General features: G+C 51.6%; 4 protein-coding genes across 4 annotated transcripts; all 4 read left to right on the top strand.

Moving 5' to 3' along the window:
- Positions 1-1,131: 1,131 nt before the first annotated feature.
- Positions 1,132-2,920, top strand: SCHCODRAFT_02492494 (uncharacterized protein; the record flags this gene model as incomplete). The annotated part of the gene is made up of 4 exons (XM_003033551.2): positions 1,132-2,313; positions 2,369-2,495; positions 2,553-2,843; positions 2,892-2,920. The coding sequence occupies 4 exons, from the start codon at positions 1,132-1,134 to the stop codon at positions 2,918-2,920; spliced, it is 1,629 nt and encodes a 542-aa protein (XP_003033597.1).
- Positions 2,921-7,897: 4,977 nt separating this feature from the next.
- On the top strand, positions 7,898-8,420 carry SCHCODRAFT_01091965 (uncharacterized protein; the record flags this gene model as incomplete). The annotated part of the gene is made up of 3 exons (XM_003033552.2): positions 7,898-7,952; positions 8,001-8,291; positions 8,356-8,420. 3 exons carry the CDS (start codon positions 7,898-7,900, stop codon positions 8,418-8,420), a joined length of 411 nt encoding a protein of 136 aa, XP_003033598.1.
- A 1,775-nt stretch (positions 8,421-10,195) lies between these two features.
- SCHCODRAFT_02568058 (uncharacterized protein) lies at positions 10,196-10,899 on the top strand (the record flags this gene model as incomplete). Its single annotated transcript, XM_003033553.3, has 2 exons — positions 10,196-10,252; positions 10,290-10,899. The coding sequence occupies 2 exons, from the start codon at positions 10,196-10,198 to the stop codon at positions 10,665-10,667; spliced, it is 435 nt and encodes a 144-aa protein (XP_003033599.1). The 3' UTR covers positions 10,668-10,899.
- A 1,615-nt stretch (positions 10,900-12,514) lies between these two features.
- SCHCODRAFT_01170220 (uncharacterized protein) lies at positions 12,515-14,219 on the top strand (the record flags this gene model as incomplete). Its single annotated transcript, XM_003033554.2, has 4 exons — positions 12,515-12,807; positions 12,871-13,118; positions 13,170-14,001; positions 14,060-14,219. 4 exons carry the CDS (start codon positions 12,515-12,517, stop codon positions 14,217-14,219), a joined length of 1,533 nt encoding a protein of 510 aa, XP_003033600.1.
- Positions 14,220-16,707: the final 2,488 nt, after the last annotated feature.

Consider the following 16,707-nt stretch of genomic DNA (forward strand, 5'->3'; position numbering starts at 1 on the left):
TTGGGCACCGCAGCGTGAGTGTCAAGTGCAAGCAAGGTCGTCGGGAGGCTGGGGCAACGCTTCTCTAGTTATCAACGCGGTAGTCAATTGAATTCCTGTCCGTTCGCATTGGCGCCTAATCTTGTTTTTTGTCCCCTTTGTTGTCCTGTGAGGCCGAGCCTTATGATGGACAACGTACAGCGGTGGCCTGATCAATTGCGCGCTGCATTTTTGGCAAAAATCGCCGACGCGAGCGTTAGGCATAGTCTGCTGGCTTCGGCAACCTCACAGAACGGAAGAGCGCCCTTGAAAGCCCCGTCTGCATACCAACCTTGCCGGAGAGCGTCCGTGATCTTTCTGAAATGTGCCGACATGCGTCATATGGCACTGCGTGCCCTCAGGTAGTATACGGCACATATCTCACCTTCAAAGTTGGTATTTGCGGGTCTTTGGCTGCGCTCTACCGTTTTGTAAGGGAGCTCAATTTTCTCTACCGCGCCCAACACCCGCCTCGGCGATTTTTCCCAGAAAGGCAGCGCGCAATTGATTAGGCCGCCGCCGGAGTTGGTGTGTTTACGATGAGTTTGTTGGAAAATAGTGGAAGTCGAGGAGATCCATCACTTTGGGTGGCTAAATGCTAGTGATCACTAAGTTCCGCGTGATTCTAATGCTCACGCATCCTCACGCACCTGGCGAGAGCCTGGTGATTCACTGAGACCGGAATTCACTTAGTTTCACGCAAATCACAGTGATCACACTTCTATCTTCAAGCAGAATCACTCGGTCAGTAGCAGTATACTGGGTTTTCTCCATCATTTGCAACCATCAGTGATTGAGGCAAGCGCTCAAGTCACTACTCCTTTGTGATTCACTAATCACAATTTTCGTGCAGAGTTTACAACCACACCCATCTTCTCCTGAGATCACGCGTGTAGACTCCTTTCCCTCTTTGAAACGCACCATCGCTGATGGGAGATTGATCGATGTCGAAATGGAAGTGCGGATTACTAGCTACGCCACTTCTTTCGTCCTTACACCATCAGAGTGGATGTGGGTGTTGCGTGCGACCCCGTGTATTGCGCCTGCCGATCTGACCCAAATCACCCACAGGGTCCCCCCTCTTTCAAGTTCGCACTCTTTCTATCATACCGGATGCGCGCACTCACCCCCTCCTTCTCCTCCTATGCAACTGCCAGCTCATCCGGCCTATCTCAGGGAAGGTACCCTATTCCAGACTTGACGACTGCAATTGGGATGAAGCACTTCGAAAGTGTTATAGCTCAACAGACTCCAAGAGGCACTGCTGTCGAGGTGTTCATGATGTCGAGGCAGGGCAGGCTTACAGAGGCTGTCCTGACTGGACTTCCACATGCGCTCTGTGCTTCAGCCCCATTCGGGGACATACAACAGATGCTTGTTGCACTATGGCCACGTCTCTATGCGTGGCTCATGTACTTCTTTACTCCAGCACTCGAACGGTCGGACTTGGAATTGCTCAACAAGAGCTTCCAACATGATCCGGAGGCAAGGGCTTTGAAGCTGGTCATCGTGGCCATTGGGGCTATCATGCGATTGCTGAAGAGCGAGGAGATTGAACTGCTCGTGACGCCTCCTCATAGCCTTCTGTCTCTGGCAGCAACCGTCTATGTTCGAGTCAGCGCCCTACTTGATACCGCAACGGAACCCCCCCTCCCCGAGATATGGTCTACAGCATTGCGTACCACGGCATCGATTCTCCCGTTCCTGGCAACAAGCAGTAAGGCTAAGGCCGACGCCGTTGGTCTTGATACAAAGGCCGCAGTAGGCTATCGACCATACAGACTATATCGGGCTCTAGGGGTTCATATACGGTACACAATCCGCACAAAGGACGGATATGAAACCCTCCGACATCGACTGGAGACGATTTTGCCCCTGACTGCCGTACCCCACATGGAGATAGCCCGGTACCCTAGCGAGCTCATTGAGGGACTGGTAGAGGTAATCAAGGCCTCAACAGATGCTAGGGTTCTCTCTGCCGCGTACGCGACCGTAGCCCTCATCTTTGGCCGAGATACCCACGCCGTCAAGATCGCTTCAGAGCTGGATTTCTACTCGGTGATTTGTGCAGGGACGGTCCTTCCGGCAGTGTCCGACTACTACCTGGCAATAATCCATTCCATAGAGGGCTCTCTGGTGTACCGCGACGTCATCGAGGCCTTTTACTCTGGGACCAGCACACTCGACAATGATGCTCCCGAACCTCTTCGGCGACTTCAAAGAGTTGCCCTTGAAAGCATAAGTGCTCTCGAGAAATTCTCAGCACATTGGAATCATGCTGCTTGTTGCATAAACGTGAGTTCCATACATCTAGGACTTGCTCGACATTCACTTAAAGCCTCCCCCCCAGTGTGGCAGCAAAGCAGAGCTTTACGCGTGCACATGCGGCACTACCGTCTATTGCTCTAGGAAATGCCAGCGTGCACAATGGATAAAGGAACATAGAGCTCAATGCAGCAGGGGATGCATCCGCCCCAGTAAGCAGTCCGGAGAGCTCGGTGTTATAGGACTACTCACTAATCCAGCATCGTCAGACCTGAGTGCAAGAGATGTGCACTTCCTCGCCATTTACGTGCACACAATTCTTCAAGAGCAATGCTTCTCTGCGCAGCTGGAAGCTTGTGGCTACAATGCTTGCATCAGCATGGATCTCAGGCTCGCTCGCAGGGTCACTGTACTTCCCAATCCCCCAAGCACTTTGCCACCACAGTTGGATGTTCGGGTGTGCATTATGCGCTCGACCTTCCAAAAGGAGTACCGCTTTATCCTTCGTTCTCCATCTCAACAACAGAGACCTTTTCGCTCACTTGATGACGCAAAGTTGGGTGAGTTGTGTTCTAATTTCTTGAGAAGATTGCAACTAATGACCTCAGCCTCACACGAGATGATGGTTACAGGATGATAGGGTATTGGCGGACCCACATAACAGTTGATGCCTCGCAATGTATAGGCCACCTTGTAGAACAAGAACCACGGTGGAAACACAACAAACCTGTCCTATATGTTAATCATTGTTACGGCAACTGCTTTTCTCAGACTCTTTTTAAGGTTCTAAGTGACGGTTTGCGCTGTCGGTAGATTGGCATCAGCACGCTCTGCGGGACGTTATGGGAAGTGCCCAGAATTGCAAGTCACCTATAATGCACGCGAAATCGACCCAAGCCCCTCTCCCATTGCCCTTCTTCTGGCCTCATTCTTGCCCCCCCCCCCTCGGTCAAATTTCCACCGATATTAATAACGTGTAGGGACAAAGTACCAGTATTGCATCCCCCATACAGTAGGGCTTGACTACACGTAGATAATATCATAGGAATCCGCATAGTGTGCCAATAGGGAGCTTCACATTTCGGTTTGGTGACAGTTTGCCAGTGGTAACAAGTTGGGTAAAATATTGGGTGAACGTTGGACGAGGGGTTAGGGCAGTTCACTCAACTTTGACTGCGCGGGCGCCGAGCGCACTTCAAATTAAATGCGCCACAAAGATGCATCGGCCACCGGCAAATTACGCATGGTTGAGGGCAGGAGATTCATGGGATTCCTTTAAAGGTCAAGGTCAACGACGATAGTCCTTACTTTTTTAGATCCCAAATTTCAAGCCATCGCTGTGGTGCCCACAATTTCAATGTTGCTCTGGTTTCTCATCCTGGGTTAGATTCTCGTACAGCGCACATCATACTAGACAGTCAAACCACGGCACCTTCCTCACCGACGTCGGCGTCAGCGTCAAGGAAGCAGGGGAGGCGCTTTGACATCCATCAACACGACCAAGTATCCCCGGTCCCGACGGCCCGATGGCGGGCCGATCCGCAGGCGTCCGCCCCTTGTCCTACGCCGCACTCACGTCTTTTCCTACCACGCTATCCTCGCGTCGGATCTCTCATTCCTACAAAACCTGTGGCGGGCGGTCATCTGCCCCCGCAGTCATAAACTTGTCACTTATAGCGCTTTTGTGACCCAAATTGACTTTCTCAGATTTGCCTCGCCCGAGTGGCACGTCTAGTGGTCGAATATTGCTGCGCTCGCGCGACGCGCAGTAGTACTCGTACGGATTCTATATGTCATAGGTATATGCAGATCCTTGAAGCGGCCACTCCCTCTCTGCAGTATCACTGGGAGTGGCATTTAGCTGTCACCACCATGTGTTGATAGCCAAACTTTCATGTGGACAAGCTTCCCTATACCTACAGTAGGATACACTTCAATTACAACTAAAAGTAAGTAGCTTTCACTACGAAAAATTACTCATTCAGGAGCCCAGCTTTCAAAAGCAAGACCTAACGTCACCGACCTCGAACATTCAAAGGAATCCCATGAAGCTCATGCAGGAGTTGAGGGCGCTCGCCTTCGTCTGTCATGCAACTTTGTCCCCTGAGGAATATACCTGCATGCATCTGCGTCTCTTCAAGGACGCTTTATTATGTCGTGGGTCCTGAAAGCTTGCTGGGCCGTGCGTCAAATGGGGAAAAACAAGACGGCCAAACAATTGGTTTAAACTGCGACAAATGCAGCGGGCGCAATACCGACCTCGGTTTCATCGAGTTGGGCAGCAGCGAAAAACCAAACTCTATGGGGCCTTTTTTTTGGCAGAAAATACCAAGAGCATACCTAGAAGCACAGTGTGAGTTCCAGAAGCACGATGAAAAGCATGATGAATGTCCCAAAAGCGACCTCTTGGTTTTCGTAGCAAGACTGACCAGATTCGAGATCTTAGCAGTGGCTCGCGGCGAGCCGGCCAGCGGCGACCCTTCCTGTACCGCTCGTGCTTTGACTTCTCAGGCGAGACTTGGCAGACATTCCTCGACAACTGTTGAGCACCGCCCGCCGTTGTAAAGCAGCGTAGAGACAAGGTGGTTGAAGGGCTGCCTGCGCTTGCGAGTATAGAGCCCACCGATGGGTTTCGTAACATACTAAAACAAATCTGTAGTATAGATATGTTCGGTGCTCAATTGAATTCGTATGTACCGATTTTGGATCTTGATTTTTCAATGGGCGAGTACACTCTAATGCCCCCGACAGGAGCATATCACCTCAGCATACCTGGCTATGCATGGCAATGGTAAGATGCGCATTTTGATCGCATTTTATGGTCTTGTGCAACTTGCAAGGGATTGCCAGTGTTTACATGGACGGGGTCGTACGCATGTGTATGGGTCGCTTTGTCAGCCAGTTTAGTTCACGATTGCGGTTCGCAACTCGGACCATGTTCTATAAAAGGAAGATATTGATTCAAATCATATATACTACAAAATTCTACGATGCACTGTGAGTAGTATAACGTGGTACCATGCGACGGGCAAGTCCTCTCCATGACTAGCGACGATCTCACGTCTGAGGGAGGCGTCAGCAAAATCATGTAGATGGCTTACGAGTCTTACGACGACTTACTAATTGGGCAGTTTGGAAAACAGTGGACGAAAGGCCTGCGCGTCGATGAGTAATGGTGACGATGCTAGAGGAACGTAATCACCATATATTGTAGTTGCGCTGCAATGTCTGCTGCATAAATATCGCTCGAACTTCCTATCGAGCGCGCTAGCTGAGGCCACGGCATGATGTGAGCCACTCGCCTCGGAGCCACCTGCACTGAACGTGATGCCTGTGAAAGAAGACGGTCAGATTGGGTACAAACCGAGCTCACTTTGGGAGCACCATAACCCTTCTATGCCGCACCATCTGAAGGCTCCGTGACTAGGACAAAGGTTGCGTACAGACGCGCGGAGCGGTGGACGCAGGCGCAAGCGGCGATCGGCTCGAGGTCCATTCAGCGGCTGTATTGGGGTGTCTGCTTGTGAGTACGTGATGGGGGGAGGGCATCGGTTGCATATGCTGAAGGGTTTCGGAGGGCGCTCGTCGTAGTGGAGATGGTGGGAGGATGAGGGATGAGATCGCCTAGTTTTGGGGGATTATAAAGCCTGCCGCTGTGCACGTGAGGTGCGACGCGTCACTGAAGTGTCGAAGGGAACGATCTTCTTTGCTAAGTCAGCATAAGAGGGGCGACAGCGGGCGGCGAGTGCAGATGAGGGTCAGGAGCAGGCAAGGGAATGCCTGCACTCGCATTGATCGTGTCATGCTGCCGGTCTCGCGTCGCGGTCCGGTTTTGGTCCGGTTCAACCGGCAAGTTCGCACATTTCACGGCATTCTCCGGCAAGAGGCGCAATGACCGACATTGCATTATCTTTCTGGACGGATTTCAGTGAACAAAAGCGGCGAAGTACTTTCAAATAGCACATGAACACTTGTAGAAAGCATCGAAGGAGATGTGTAGCCCATGCCAGTACATCTGTCTTCAAGTGCTGTAGGTACACTAACCTTTGGAGTGCTTGTGTGTGATGTGTGAATGTGTAATGTTTGTGCACAGTCGCCGGATTTTGAGTGGCCAGCAGGGTCAGTCACGGCTCTGTGTGACGCCGGCATTCTCCGAGCTATTCTTCCACGCTCGCTTGGGCATGTCCAATGGCCTCTTCTCATTCCCGTATAAGACAATGCCTTTCATAGAAAGATTCAGGCCCTGATATTCCTCCTTTCTTACAAATTCAAGATTCAGAGAATGATAGGCAGGCCTGGAAGACCTCGGACAAACTCCCCTCTCGGCTTTTGCCGAAGTGTCACGGGGATGATCACCGTGACATTCCATAACGCAGCTTGCGCTGTATCCTGACCGCCGTGTCGCTCTTGAAGGTGCTCAGCGCATGCTAATCAGTGCTCAAGACACATTGATGAGTGTCTATGGCAAGCGACTTACTCTCCTATCCTCTGCTGACTGCTCCTCACAGTACTTTTACACAACACCTCGTACTTCGGTGCTCACGGTAATTTTTGCCGAAAACTAACCTCATCAGGCTCGGAGCGCAAACCCCTCATCCAACTTGTACTAAATACCATTGTATCCAACCGGCCACCCAACCATACTGTGAACCTCCCTAATTCCTGCCTCTTTACTAACCTTGAGCAATTCAGGTGTGTTCCCACCGTATAGACAGTGACACGCACCTCGGTCCAGATCTGTGGACTAGCGTAAAATTCACTTTATTCGTGTAGCTTCTGTATCAATATGTTGACTTTCCATGTCGCGGACGCGCTTACATAGCCCCCCACCCCCGGACCTCTCACCAAAATGCGCCGACGTTCGATCCCAGTCCGCCGGATTTGGGGCAAACTTCGAGGTAGGCTTGATCCAAAATGCGCCGGTCGGGTTTAGTCATCGCCCATGTTCGATACATTGTGCACCGGACCCGGGGGTCGCGTCGGGATCTCGCTAGCTTAGACCCCCGCCAACCCAACATCAACCGGCCAAGCTGTCGTCAAAGCACCGACAGATTCTCATAAGTGGCGGTCTGGGAGGGTCCTCGCCACCGAAGTTTGATACATAGTGCACCTTGACCGGTGGTCCGATCAAAGTGCGCCGGAAACCCCTCGAAATCGGCCAGATTCTATGCGACGGAAGTGACCCCAAATCCCGAATTTAGGATCGGACTTCTTGGTGAGATGTCCGGGGGCACGCTTTCTGACCTTCGTACCTGACATGTAATGCAGTTTTGGCGCGAAATATCACGCAAAAATCCCTAAAAGTCCTACATTCCGCCCTTGGTCACGGTCCTCCAACCTCCGGTTGCCCGTCCTGCGCCTGTCACGGTCCCCTTCAGGTTGCTGCCATACAGTAAGGCACATTATACTGTTTTTTTTTAGGATTTACAACCATACCTGTACCGTTACCCGTATCCGCGCGGCGGACCGCAGCTCGCGGCGATCCAAGCTGGTACAGTGGTAGAGATCTCTGAAACGTGGGATCACGTGTTTGTGCGGAGCAACAAGGCTTAAAAACCTCGTGTCCTGTGTGACCGTGACATAACTGCCCTTGTCCTCTACAGTCTGTACTGCCATGCCACGAACTAAGCAAACGGCCAGAGCCAGCACTGGTGGACTGGCTCCCCGAAGTAAGCACCCTACTATGTACTAGAAGCCTTGTACTGACATGCGAACAGAAAAACTCTGGGTTAGATCACGAGCCCCTTCGACCTCTAGTGAATCGAGTGGATCTGAAGATAGCGATGACAACATTGTTGATGAACTGAAGGCAGCGGTGTCCCGCTTGAATTTGGCAGAGGGTTCACTCCAAAGCGGTATCAAGGTGGGATACGACACACAGGCTCTTTCCGCTACGACACCAGCACCTGGCACGGTCGCACACACCTCGCAGCCTGCCTCTGCAGCTGCTGAAATCACCGAGAGCTCTGAGAAACTATCTCAGCTCATGAAGCAGCGATGGGAATCTGGTGAGTCTTGGTTCGAGACTGTATTTGAGTCCTGCAAGTGATCTTACCCATTTAATATCAGCAGCGGCAGACACTGTGCACGTGAGACCGGGTTACGATAACTCTACGACTGCAGGAAAAAGTGGTTGATGCACCAAACGCCGAGTTATTCCGGTGGATGTTGAGTAGCGGTACGGTTACGGCTGGGGTAATCTTGATTCGAGAGTTTGGGCGTCTGGAATAGCATTGTTTGAACGCTTTATAGCTTGCTTGAAGTTGCTTCTGGAAAGTCTGAGATATATATTATCACTTCAGAGAGCCATGGTCATTTGCTTCTTGTCTCACTCCCTTTGGGGCGCCGTGTCCATGTAGTACATCAGGTCTTGGGATCCTTCCAAAGTTCTGAATGCATGACCGGCTGCTGGAAAGCTCACAACGGCATCTGCTTGCTACAAAAGCTCGCAGATGTATTTATGTTTGTAAAGTAGATGTCCTACATACCAGTTCAAAACCAACCAGCCCCCCCCCCCCCCACACGGGATCCCACCAGGATGTCCGACCTTATCGCGACAGATTGAAGGGTCAAGATGCACCGGAGTTCAATCCCAGTGCACCTTGTTTGAGCAAAACTGCGAAGTAGATTCGATCCAAAATGCGACGATCCGGCCTTGTCGCCGCACAGGTTCAATCTATTGTGCGCTGAACCCGGGGGTCACGTCGGAATACTTCCACCTTGAATCGCCGCCAACCCGCCCTCAACAGGCCAAGCATCCCTGTGAGCACCGACAGTGTTGCATGGTTGGTGGTCTGAGAGGGTCGTGGCTGCCGATGTTTGACTCATAGTGCGTGTGCCTTGATTGAAGGTTCTGGTGCGCCGGGAAGCCCTCCAGATTGGTCAGATTCCATGCGACGGAGACGAGACGAAATCCCGTATTTAGGATCGGACCTTCTGGTGAGATCCCGGGCGGGGGCTCCCGACTTCGCCGAACGCGAGAGCCAACCGGGGGGCAACGGATAACATGCTCGTCCCTAATGTTCTTCTGCCGGATAGTGCTGCGTGACCTACTCCACTAGAAAAGAAAAAACCTCTTCTTGGCCTCTTCTTCTCTCGTTATGAATCCGTAACAGTATGTTTCTTTGTACAGGTCACGGATCCCTCAACCCCCCACTTTTACCCCTTTACAGAGGCCACAAATTTCCGGTCCAATAACTCCCCTGAATGACCTCTGTACTGTACCGATATGTATGGAGGCATCCATCGGAGGGCGTGTTAGGCTAAAAACCCCCACATGTAGGCAACCCAACCTACATTGAGCGTTTCGCTTAGACAATTAGGCAACCAAAGAAGGTCATTTCCAAGGCTTGCGCGGTGTTAGCGGACGTGTTCCATCGGGCACGCCTCGGTTCATCACTTACGACACGAACAGCCTGTTATTTCGAGCACAAAAAGACAGTACTGTACCGGTATGTATGGAGGCAACCGGTAGGGGGTGCGTTACGCTAACAACCCTCCGCTAGTAGGCAACCGACCCCCACGTTAGGCATTACGGTTAGTTAAATAGGCAACCACTCAGGGTAGATTTAGAGCTTGCTAGGCGGAAATTGGACGTACAGCAGCAGGAAGGCTCCGATGCAACAGTTACGACACAAACAGCCTATTTCGGAGCGAAACAGACCGTCTAGGTCGCGCCGAGAAGTATTCGAATTTTCGTCGATTTTTGCGCGATGGCAACCACCCCCCGTTATGCGTTACTTTCTTCTAGATAGCCAACTTTTTGGACCCGCGTTACGCGTTACGGTTGCCTCCATACATACCGGTACATATGGTTGTAAATTCTGGAAAAAAACCGTGGTTAGTGAATCACTAAGCAGTAGTGATTCGAGCGCTTGCCTCGATCAGTACTGCTTTCGTTCACGCACTTGTGATGCGATTCGGTCGCTTTCATCACGTCGTTGAAACCGCTCGCACACTTTCGGGACTTGTGCGGGGACCGGGAGTTGTATGGACGAGTCGTACAGTGCCGCCTGGGCCACGGGTTCTTCGGCGAGTACTACAAAGACTTTGTGCCCAGCGAGAACATTGACTGCCCCTGTGGGGAACCATTACAGACACGACCTCACATTCTACAAGAATGCCCTATCTACGAACAGCACCGACACATACTCCGCAAGGTGTCCGAGGACGTGGCGCTGGCGGAGATCCTGGGCACGCCAAAGGGCATTGACGCGCTAGCCCGCTTCCTCAAGAAGAGCGGCGCGTTCACGAAGACAGGGCACCCGCGGGCGGAACCGCGCGCGCCGCGGTGGGAAGATGAGCCTGATCCGGTGGGGGAGGATGGGAGAATGGAGGACGAGGGATGGGAGACGGGCGAGGAGGAGGAGGAACGAGACGAGTGAGGGATCGGGCAACGAGGGGAGGGGAGAAACACACACAGCGCTTCGGCGCACCGACTGCACGCGACTCGAGCCGCACTTCGACCTCTACACCGAACCAGACAGGAAACTACGTCACATGCGGAGACCGCCGAGGAGATCGGACACTACGGACAACATAGTAGAGGTGCCCGCCTATGGGCTAGCGCGTCTTGGTACTGCATAGTTACCTGCTGCGCGAATAAAATGCAGAGACAAAAAAAAAAAAAAAAAAAAAAAATCACGCAGCGAGGGGCACCATTTTGATCGCGTTCACGCGCCGGTGATTGCCGATCAACTTGAACACCCACAAGGACCCCCTTGCCATCGAAATTCAAGGCGCGTAGACGCATCCAGCCAGATCTTCAACGTTCTTTACAGTACTAGCGACGGAGAATACGTGTGTCTACAAGGAGTTTGTTGGAAAATAGTGGAAGTGGAAGGGGTCCATCGCTTTGGGTGGCTGATTGCTAGTGATCGAATCACGCACCGAGCGGTCAGTGGTCAGTGACCAATCACGCACCTAGTGATCACTAGTTTCTGCGTGATTTTGATGCTCACGCATCACGCACCTGGCGAGTGCCAAGTGAATCGCTGGTGCGTGATTTGAGACCGAAAATCTATGAGACCATTTTTCGACAAAAATTACCGTGAGCATGAAAGTCGAAAGTGTGATGTGAAAGTACTGCACGGAGTAGTTTGCAGCGGGTGGCGCAGTATATAGCTTAATAGAATAACTCAGACGGGTATCCTGAGCACTCAAGAGCTGGCATTGAGCACTTTGAAGTGCGACACAACGGTCAGGAAGCGGAGCAAGCTGCGTTACGGGTCGTCACACTATCTGCCACGTGATACATCGGCAAAAGCCGAGTAGGCGGTTCGTCGGGGAGCATCCGGCTTCGTCTACCTGCTCATCGGACCTCGTCTCTCTTGAAGAGTACTAAAAGATCACCTAGGACTATCAAGAGAGTCATCTCTCTCATATGGTCTGGGACAAGTGTCACCGGCCATATTCAGGGTAACGTGGGACCATTGCTCGGAGAATGCCGTGCTCACACCAAGCGTGACTGACCGCCCCGACCACTCACGACCCGGCGACGATGGACAAACATTCCATTCTCACGCATCGCAAAGATGTTCCAAAGGTTAGCCGAATTAATGTTGTCGGTGGCAAATGCACTAACACGTGCTGTACATATGCGTCAACACTTACTGAAAGTGATCATGTGCTTTTCGATAGTACTTTGCTACTTTTGGTAAAGTGGTCACTTCTGGTATCAACATGATACTTTTTGTGTACTATTAGTACTCACACACTGCGCATTTGCATGCTTTTGGTATTTTTCGCCCAAAAAAGGCCTCATAAAATTCACTCATTTTCACGCAAATCACAGTGATCACACCACTATTTTCACGCAAAATCACTCGATCAGTAGCGGTATACTGGGTTTTGTCCAGGATTTGCAACCATACGGTACAGTAACCTTCGATCGGATTGCAGTTGATGATCAGCCATCAGCTCTGATCGAAGCTAAATACCGAGCCTTGTTCACGTGATTTTTGACATCTCTCCTTTCGTATCGATGGCGACACCGAGTGAAAAGTATGAGAGCAAAACCCAAGGCTTCCCTTGTGACTCATTTCGTGTATCCTTCAGATTGAATCAGATTCTGGACACCCTACCGCCGGACGAGTGTCTACGGTTCATACAAAAAAGGTTATTTCCTCTGCTCGACACACTACCAGAGGACAAAGCAAGCAAAGGTTGCAGCTCCGAGCTTCGTCATTCTTCCAGGGTTGACCCCCTCTCAGCTATATCATCTGCCAAGCACATGCAAGCACACTATGCCACTGCACCGAAGCTTGACCTCAAGAATCGCGATCGTGAAGCCCAGAATGCCATCCAGGAGCTGTTCCCAGATGGGCGTATGGAGCACACCTGGTTTCACGAGCCGCTGATGCAACGGGACCTCCTCGAAGATCTGGTTTGCATAATCACTGGATGGTTCTCTGACATATGGAGAACTATTTACGAGATCAAGGCCGACTTCCGCCATGCGCACAAGTGCCTTCTCTGGTCTGTGCGCACATCTTTGAAGACAGTGGCCTTGGCTACTCCATCAAGGTATACAAATAATCTGGTCGCACACTCATCATTATTGACTTGTTTCTCTTTTTCCATCTTCAGCCCGGTGCATGACATGCCGATATCAATATCCATTGAGTCTCAAAAGGGCCATCAGATTCGGCTCTTCGAAGTCAACGGCCTCCTCGATATTCGCGTGGCCGCGCTTTGGCTGTGGAAAGAGCTCTTTCTGAGCATGTTAACTGTGAACGTACAGCGTGCACAGGTCATTACACCAATCATGCTCAACGAGATCGAGGACAACTTGGAATGGCCAGCCTTGCTGGAGATACTGACTAGCGGGGATGGCAGTGAGTATTAACTACATTTTTGGATTCTGAACTCACAGGTCTCTACCTCAGCACCACATGGCGATTGCTGGACTGCCTCGGCACAATACATTCTATTCCAGGACATCCTGAGCTCTCATCTCACAGAGTCACTCGGTGTCCAGCCCTCTGTCGAGCTGTACCACGCCGCCATCTCCACCTGTCACAATGCTATCGATATGAAGCTCAAACTCCAATCCATCATTCGCGGTATCGAAATCACCTCTCGTGACATCCTATTAGCTGTGCTCAGCATATACATCGACACCGATCACCCTCGACTGATTGTGGAGCTGCTTCGAATTCACCGACATTTTCTCCGTGTCAACGACTTTGCTCACTTGCAGGCCGCTGCCTCTGCCCTCGCACGTCACGAGTCGTTCCTTGCAGATGCACTCACACTCGTTTCGCAAGGACTGAAACGCGCCGTCACATCTGTCAACATGATGGTCCTCGGCACCTTTGCACACTTCAGTGATCCTGCACAGCAAGCCATCCTTTCCAGCGTTTTCCAACTCCGTCCAGGCACCCAGACACGTCAATGTAGAATCAGACAATGGGTTGCAGCTGCGTGTAGTCCTGGCAATCATGTCCAGCATCCTGGTATATCGGCTGTCGTGACCAACCTGCCCTCGGGCCCATCAGCTGGTGATACAACAACCATGGATGCTATGGACTTGATCAACCCTGGCATAGGGCATCTGGTTGATATCGCACCCTACCTTGGCGACTGCCTCGCTGGATGGGTGACGTTGGCATCTGCAATCCGAGGGGGAGAACAAATATTGCAGGCGACGTATGGCAGGATACTGAAGGAGATGGAGTTTTTCAAAGCACCGGACGTTGTCGACGCAATGATTCTGCAGTGGGTTCTTTTCTCCTAGCACATCGGGACTCTTCACTGACTGTATTGTTATAAACAGCATGTCAACGGATCCGACCATGGCATCTATCTGCGATGGACTTCAGCAACTTTCCAGATTCTGCAAGGCGCGTCGCACTGCTGCCATCACCAAGCGACGGGGATTGCACAAGCGTGAAAATATGAAAACAGAAAGTGTTGCATCACGCCTCTGGCAATAGAGTAATTTGATTCGTATAGGACAGGGATCCATCGCTATCTCGGTATGTATAAAGGAGAACGACGTGGGGTGTGCCACGCTAATCACCCTCCGAGGTTCAGCTTCACTCATGTACAGGACGAGAAGAGAACCGACGGCGAAGGGGAAATACAAAGGCGCCTCTTGACGTAGTTTGAATGCAGAAGGCTTGCTAGACCTTGACCCTTATGCAGCTGAGAGGGAAAGGGTGATAGATCTCAGGTGTACTACGTCTCTTTTAGGTCTGTATGCAGGATATTCAACGGATATAACAAGGATCCACAAGTGTCCACATAAGTTTCACGGGTCATAAGGTAGGCGCCATGCAAAAGCGCGTAACCTCACGTGATGTGAGTGTGACGCACCAAATAAGGTTACAGCGGCGGCCTGATTAATTGCGCATTGCCTTTTTGGCAAAAATCGCCGAGGCAAGCGTTAGGCATAGTCTACTGGCTTCGGCAACCTAACAGAACGGAAGAGCGCACTTGAAAGCCACCTTCTGCATACCAACCTTGCCGGAGAGCGTCCGTGATTTTTTTAAAGTGTGCCGACATGCGTCGAATGGCACTGCGTGCCCTCAGGTAGTATACGGCACATATCTCACCAATTGCATGCCCATTTTGCTTTAAAGCTCGTATTTGGGGGTCTTTGTCTACGCTCTACCATTTTGTGAAGGAGCTGGATTTTCTCGACCACGCCCAACCCCCGCCTCAGCAATTTTCCCATAAAGGCAGCGCGCAATTGATCTGTAATTGGAATTCAAGGGACGCGTCCGCGCGTGTTCTGCTCAGAGTCGCGTCAGAGCAAGGAAATCGAAAACCAACATCTTGATCCTGATCACCTCAAAGAACGGTGTTTGAAGTTTGGGGGACCGCTGGATCCTATAGCTGACGCTATGTCGCGATTAATGCCCAAATCACAGGCCCGCCGGCCGAGCTTTCCTGGGCCATCTAACGCGCGTAGATCCTCCAGAAAACCATATATACCAGTTTTGCAGACCAAACAAACTCTATTGAAGGCGCGTCAGAAGTGCAGCCTTCGCATGACATTACTGTACTGCTCGAGCCAAAATTCCCGAACCCCCTGGCACAGATATGGTCATAAAGCAAAGAGGCAGGGGGGTACGATACTCCCCGCACGTAGGCAGGTCAACCTACTGTACCGGTATGTATGGAGGCAACCGGCGGGGGGTGCTTTACACTAACAGCCCTCTGCATGTAGGCAAACCACCCTGCGTTGGACGTTACGGTAAGGCAAATAGACAACTAGTGAAGGTAATTTCTGGGGCTTGTGGGGTGAAGGTGGACGTGCAGCATCAAACATTCCCCAGTCTACCAGCGTTACAACACGAACAGCCTATTTTACGTGCGAAAAAGACCGTGCGCGTAGCGTCTGAAAATATTAGAATCTCTGACGAACTTTGCACGCTGGCGACCAACCCCTCCGTTGTGCGTTACAGCAATCGTCAGGCTCGTGGTCACCTCTACGCTCGTGGAGCGGGAACAAACAGCGCAGATAGCGGGAGGCGTGGACCCGATGGAGCGCCTGGAGACTGTGTGCTTGTATTGTGTCTCGGCTTGTGCTGGAAGTTGGGTAGAGACTATGCTGCGTTGGGAAAGCCCTGACCTGGCAAATACAAGGGCTCAAGTGCGCCGGTCTCGCCTGCCGAGCGCGAACCTCTTTTGTTTGTACGTGCTCCAACTAAACACAGATCAGGGCTGCTACACGAGCAGGGAGGTGACTGCGAGCCTGACGATTGCTGTATCCGTCCACGTCCTGCTTGTTGCGATGCGATTGTGAGTGACCTAATCACAGAATGAGCACAAAACGAAGCGGATTGAGCCAAGAGGAGACAGGTGTACCGGCTAAGGAGGTAATCGGAGGCGAATCGGAGTCATCAAGAGCAGCGCGAGATCGATTTGAAGCAGGTGGGTTGGATGGACTGAGGAATGACTTCGTATGAAATTGCAAACGGACTGTACGGCGGCGAATCGGCCACAATTTCCTTTGCAGGAAGATCATCTACGCGCGAATTAGCGCATGGAGCAGCAAGATTCAGTGGGGAGCGTACTGAAATGCATGCGAGGGATAGCCGGATCCTTGAGAATATCCCCAGCATCGGCTTGAGCAGCTGAGCGCGCGTAGCGAGTAAGGCTGGCACCGCAGACATCTGTTCAACTGTTGTGGGCCTGTGAGGGCTATCACGCTCTGCCACCCTCAAGGAAAGCGTGATCACGCGTAATTCACGCCAGCCAGTTTCTCATCGCGCGACAGACACAATGTCGGAGTGCAGGCAAGATTGTTGTGCTGGCCCCCGAAGTAAGGCTCAGAGTAGGTCAACGGGTAGGAAGGCCGGTTTTTTGTATGTTTTGCCTACAAACTTATGGCTGTGACAGCATATCGCATGGCAAGCGATAGAGTAGCCCGGTAAGGCCAAGGTAATCTATGATGTCCGTTGGATGAAGGCATAT

Source organism: Schizophyllum commune, assembly GCF_000143185.2.
Source record: "Schizophyllum commune H4-8 unplaced genomic scaffold SCHCOscaffold_3, whole genome shotgun sequence".
In the NCBI taxonomy this organism is placed as follows: domain Eukaryota; kingdom Fungi; phylum Basidiomycota; class Agaricomycetes; order Agaricales; family Schizophyllaceae; genus Schizophyllum; species Schizophyllum commune.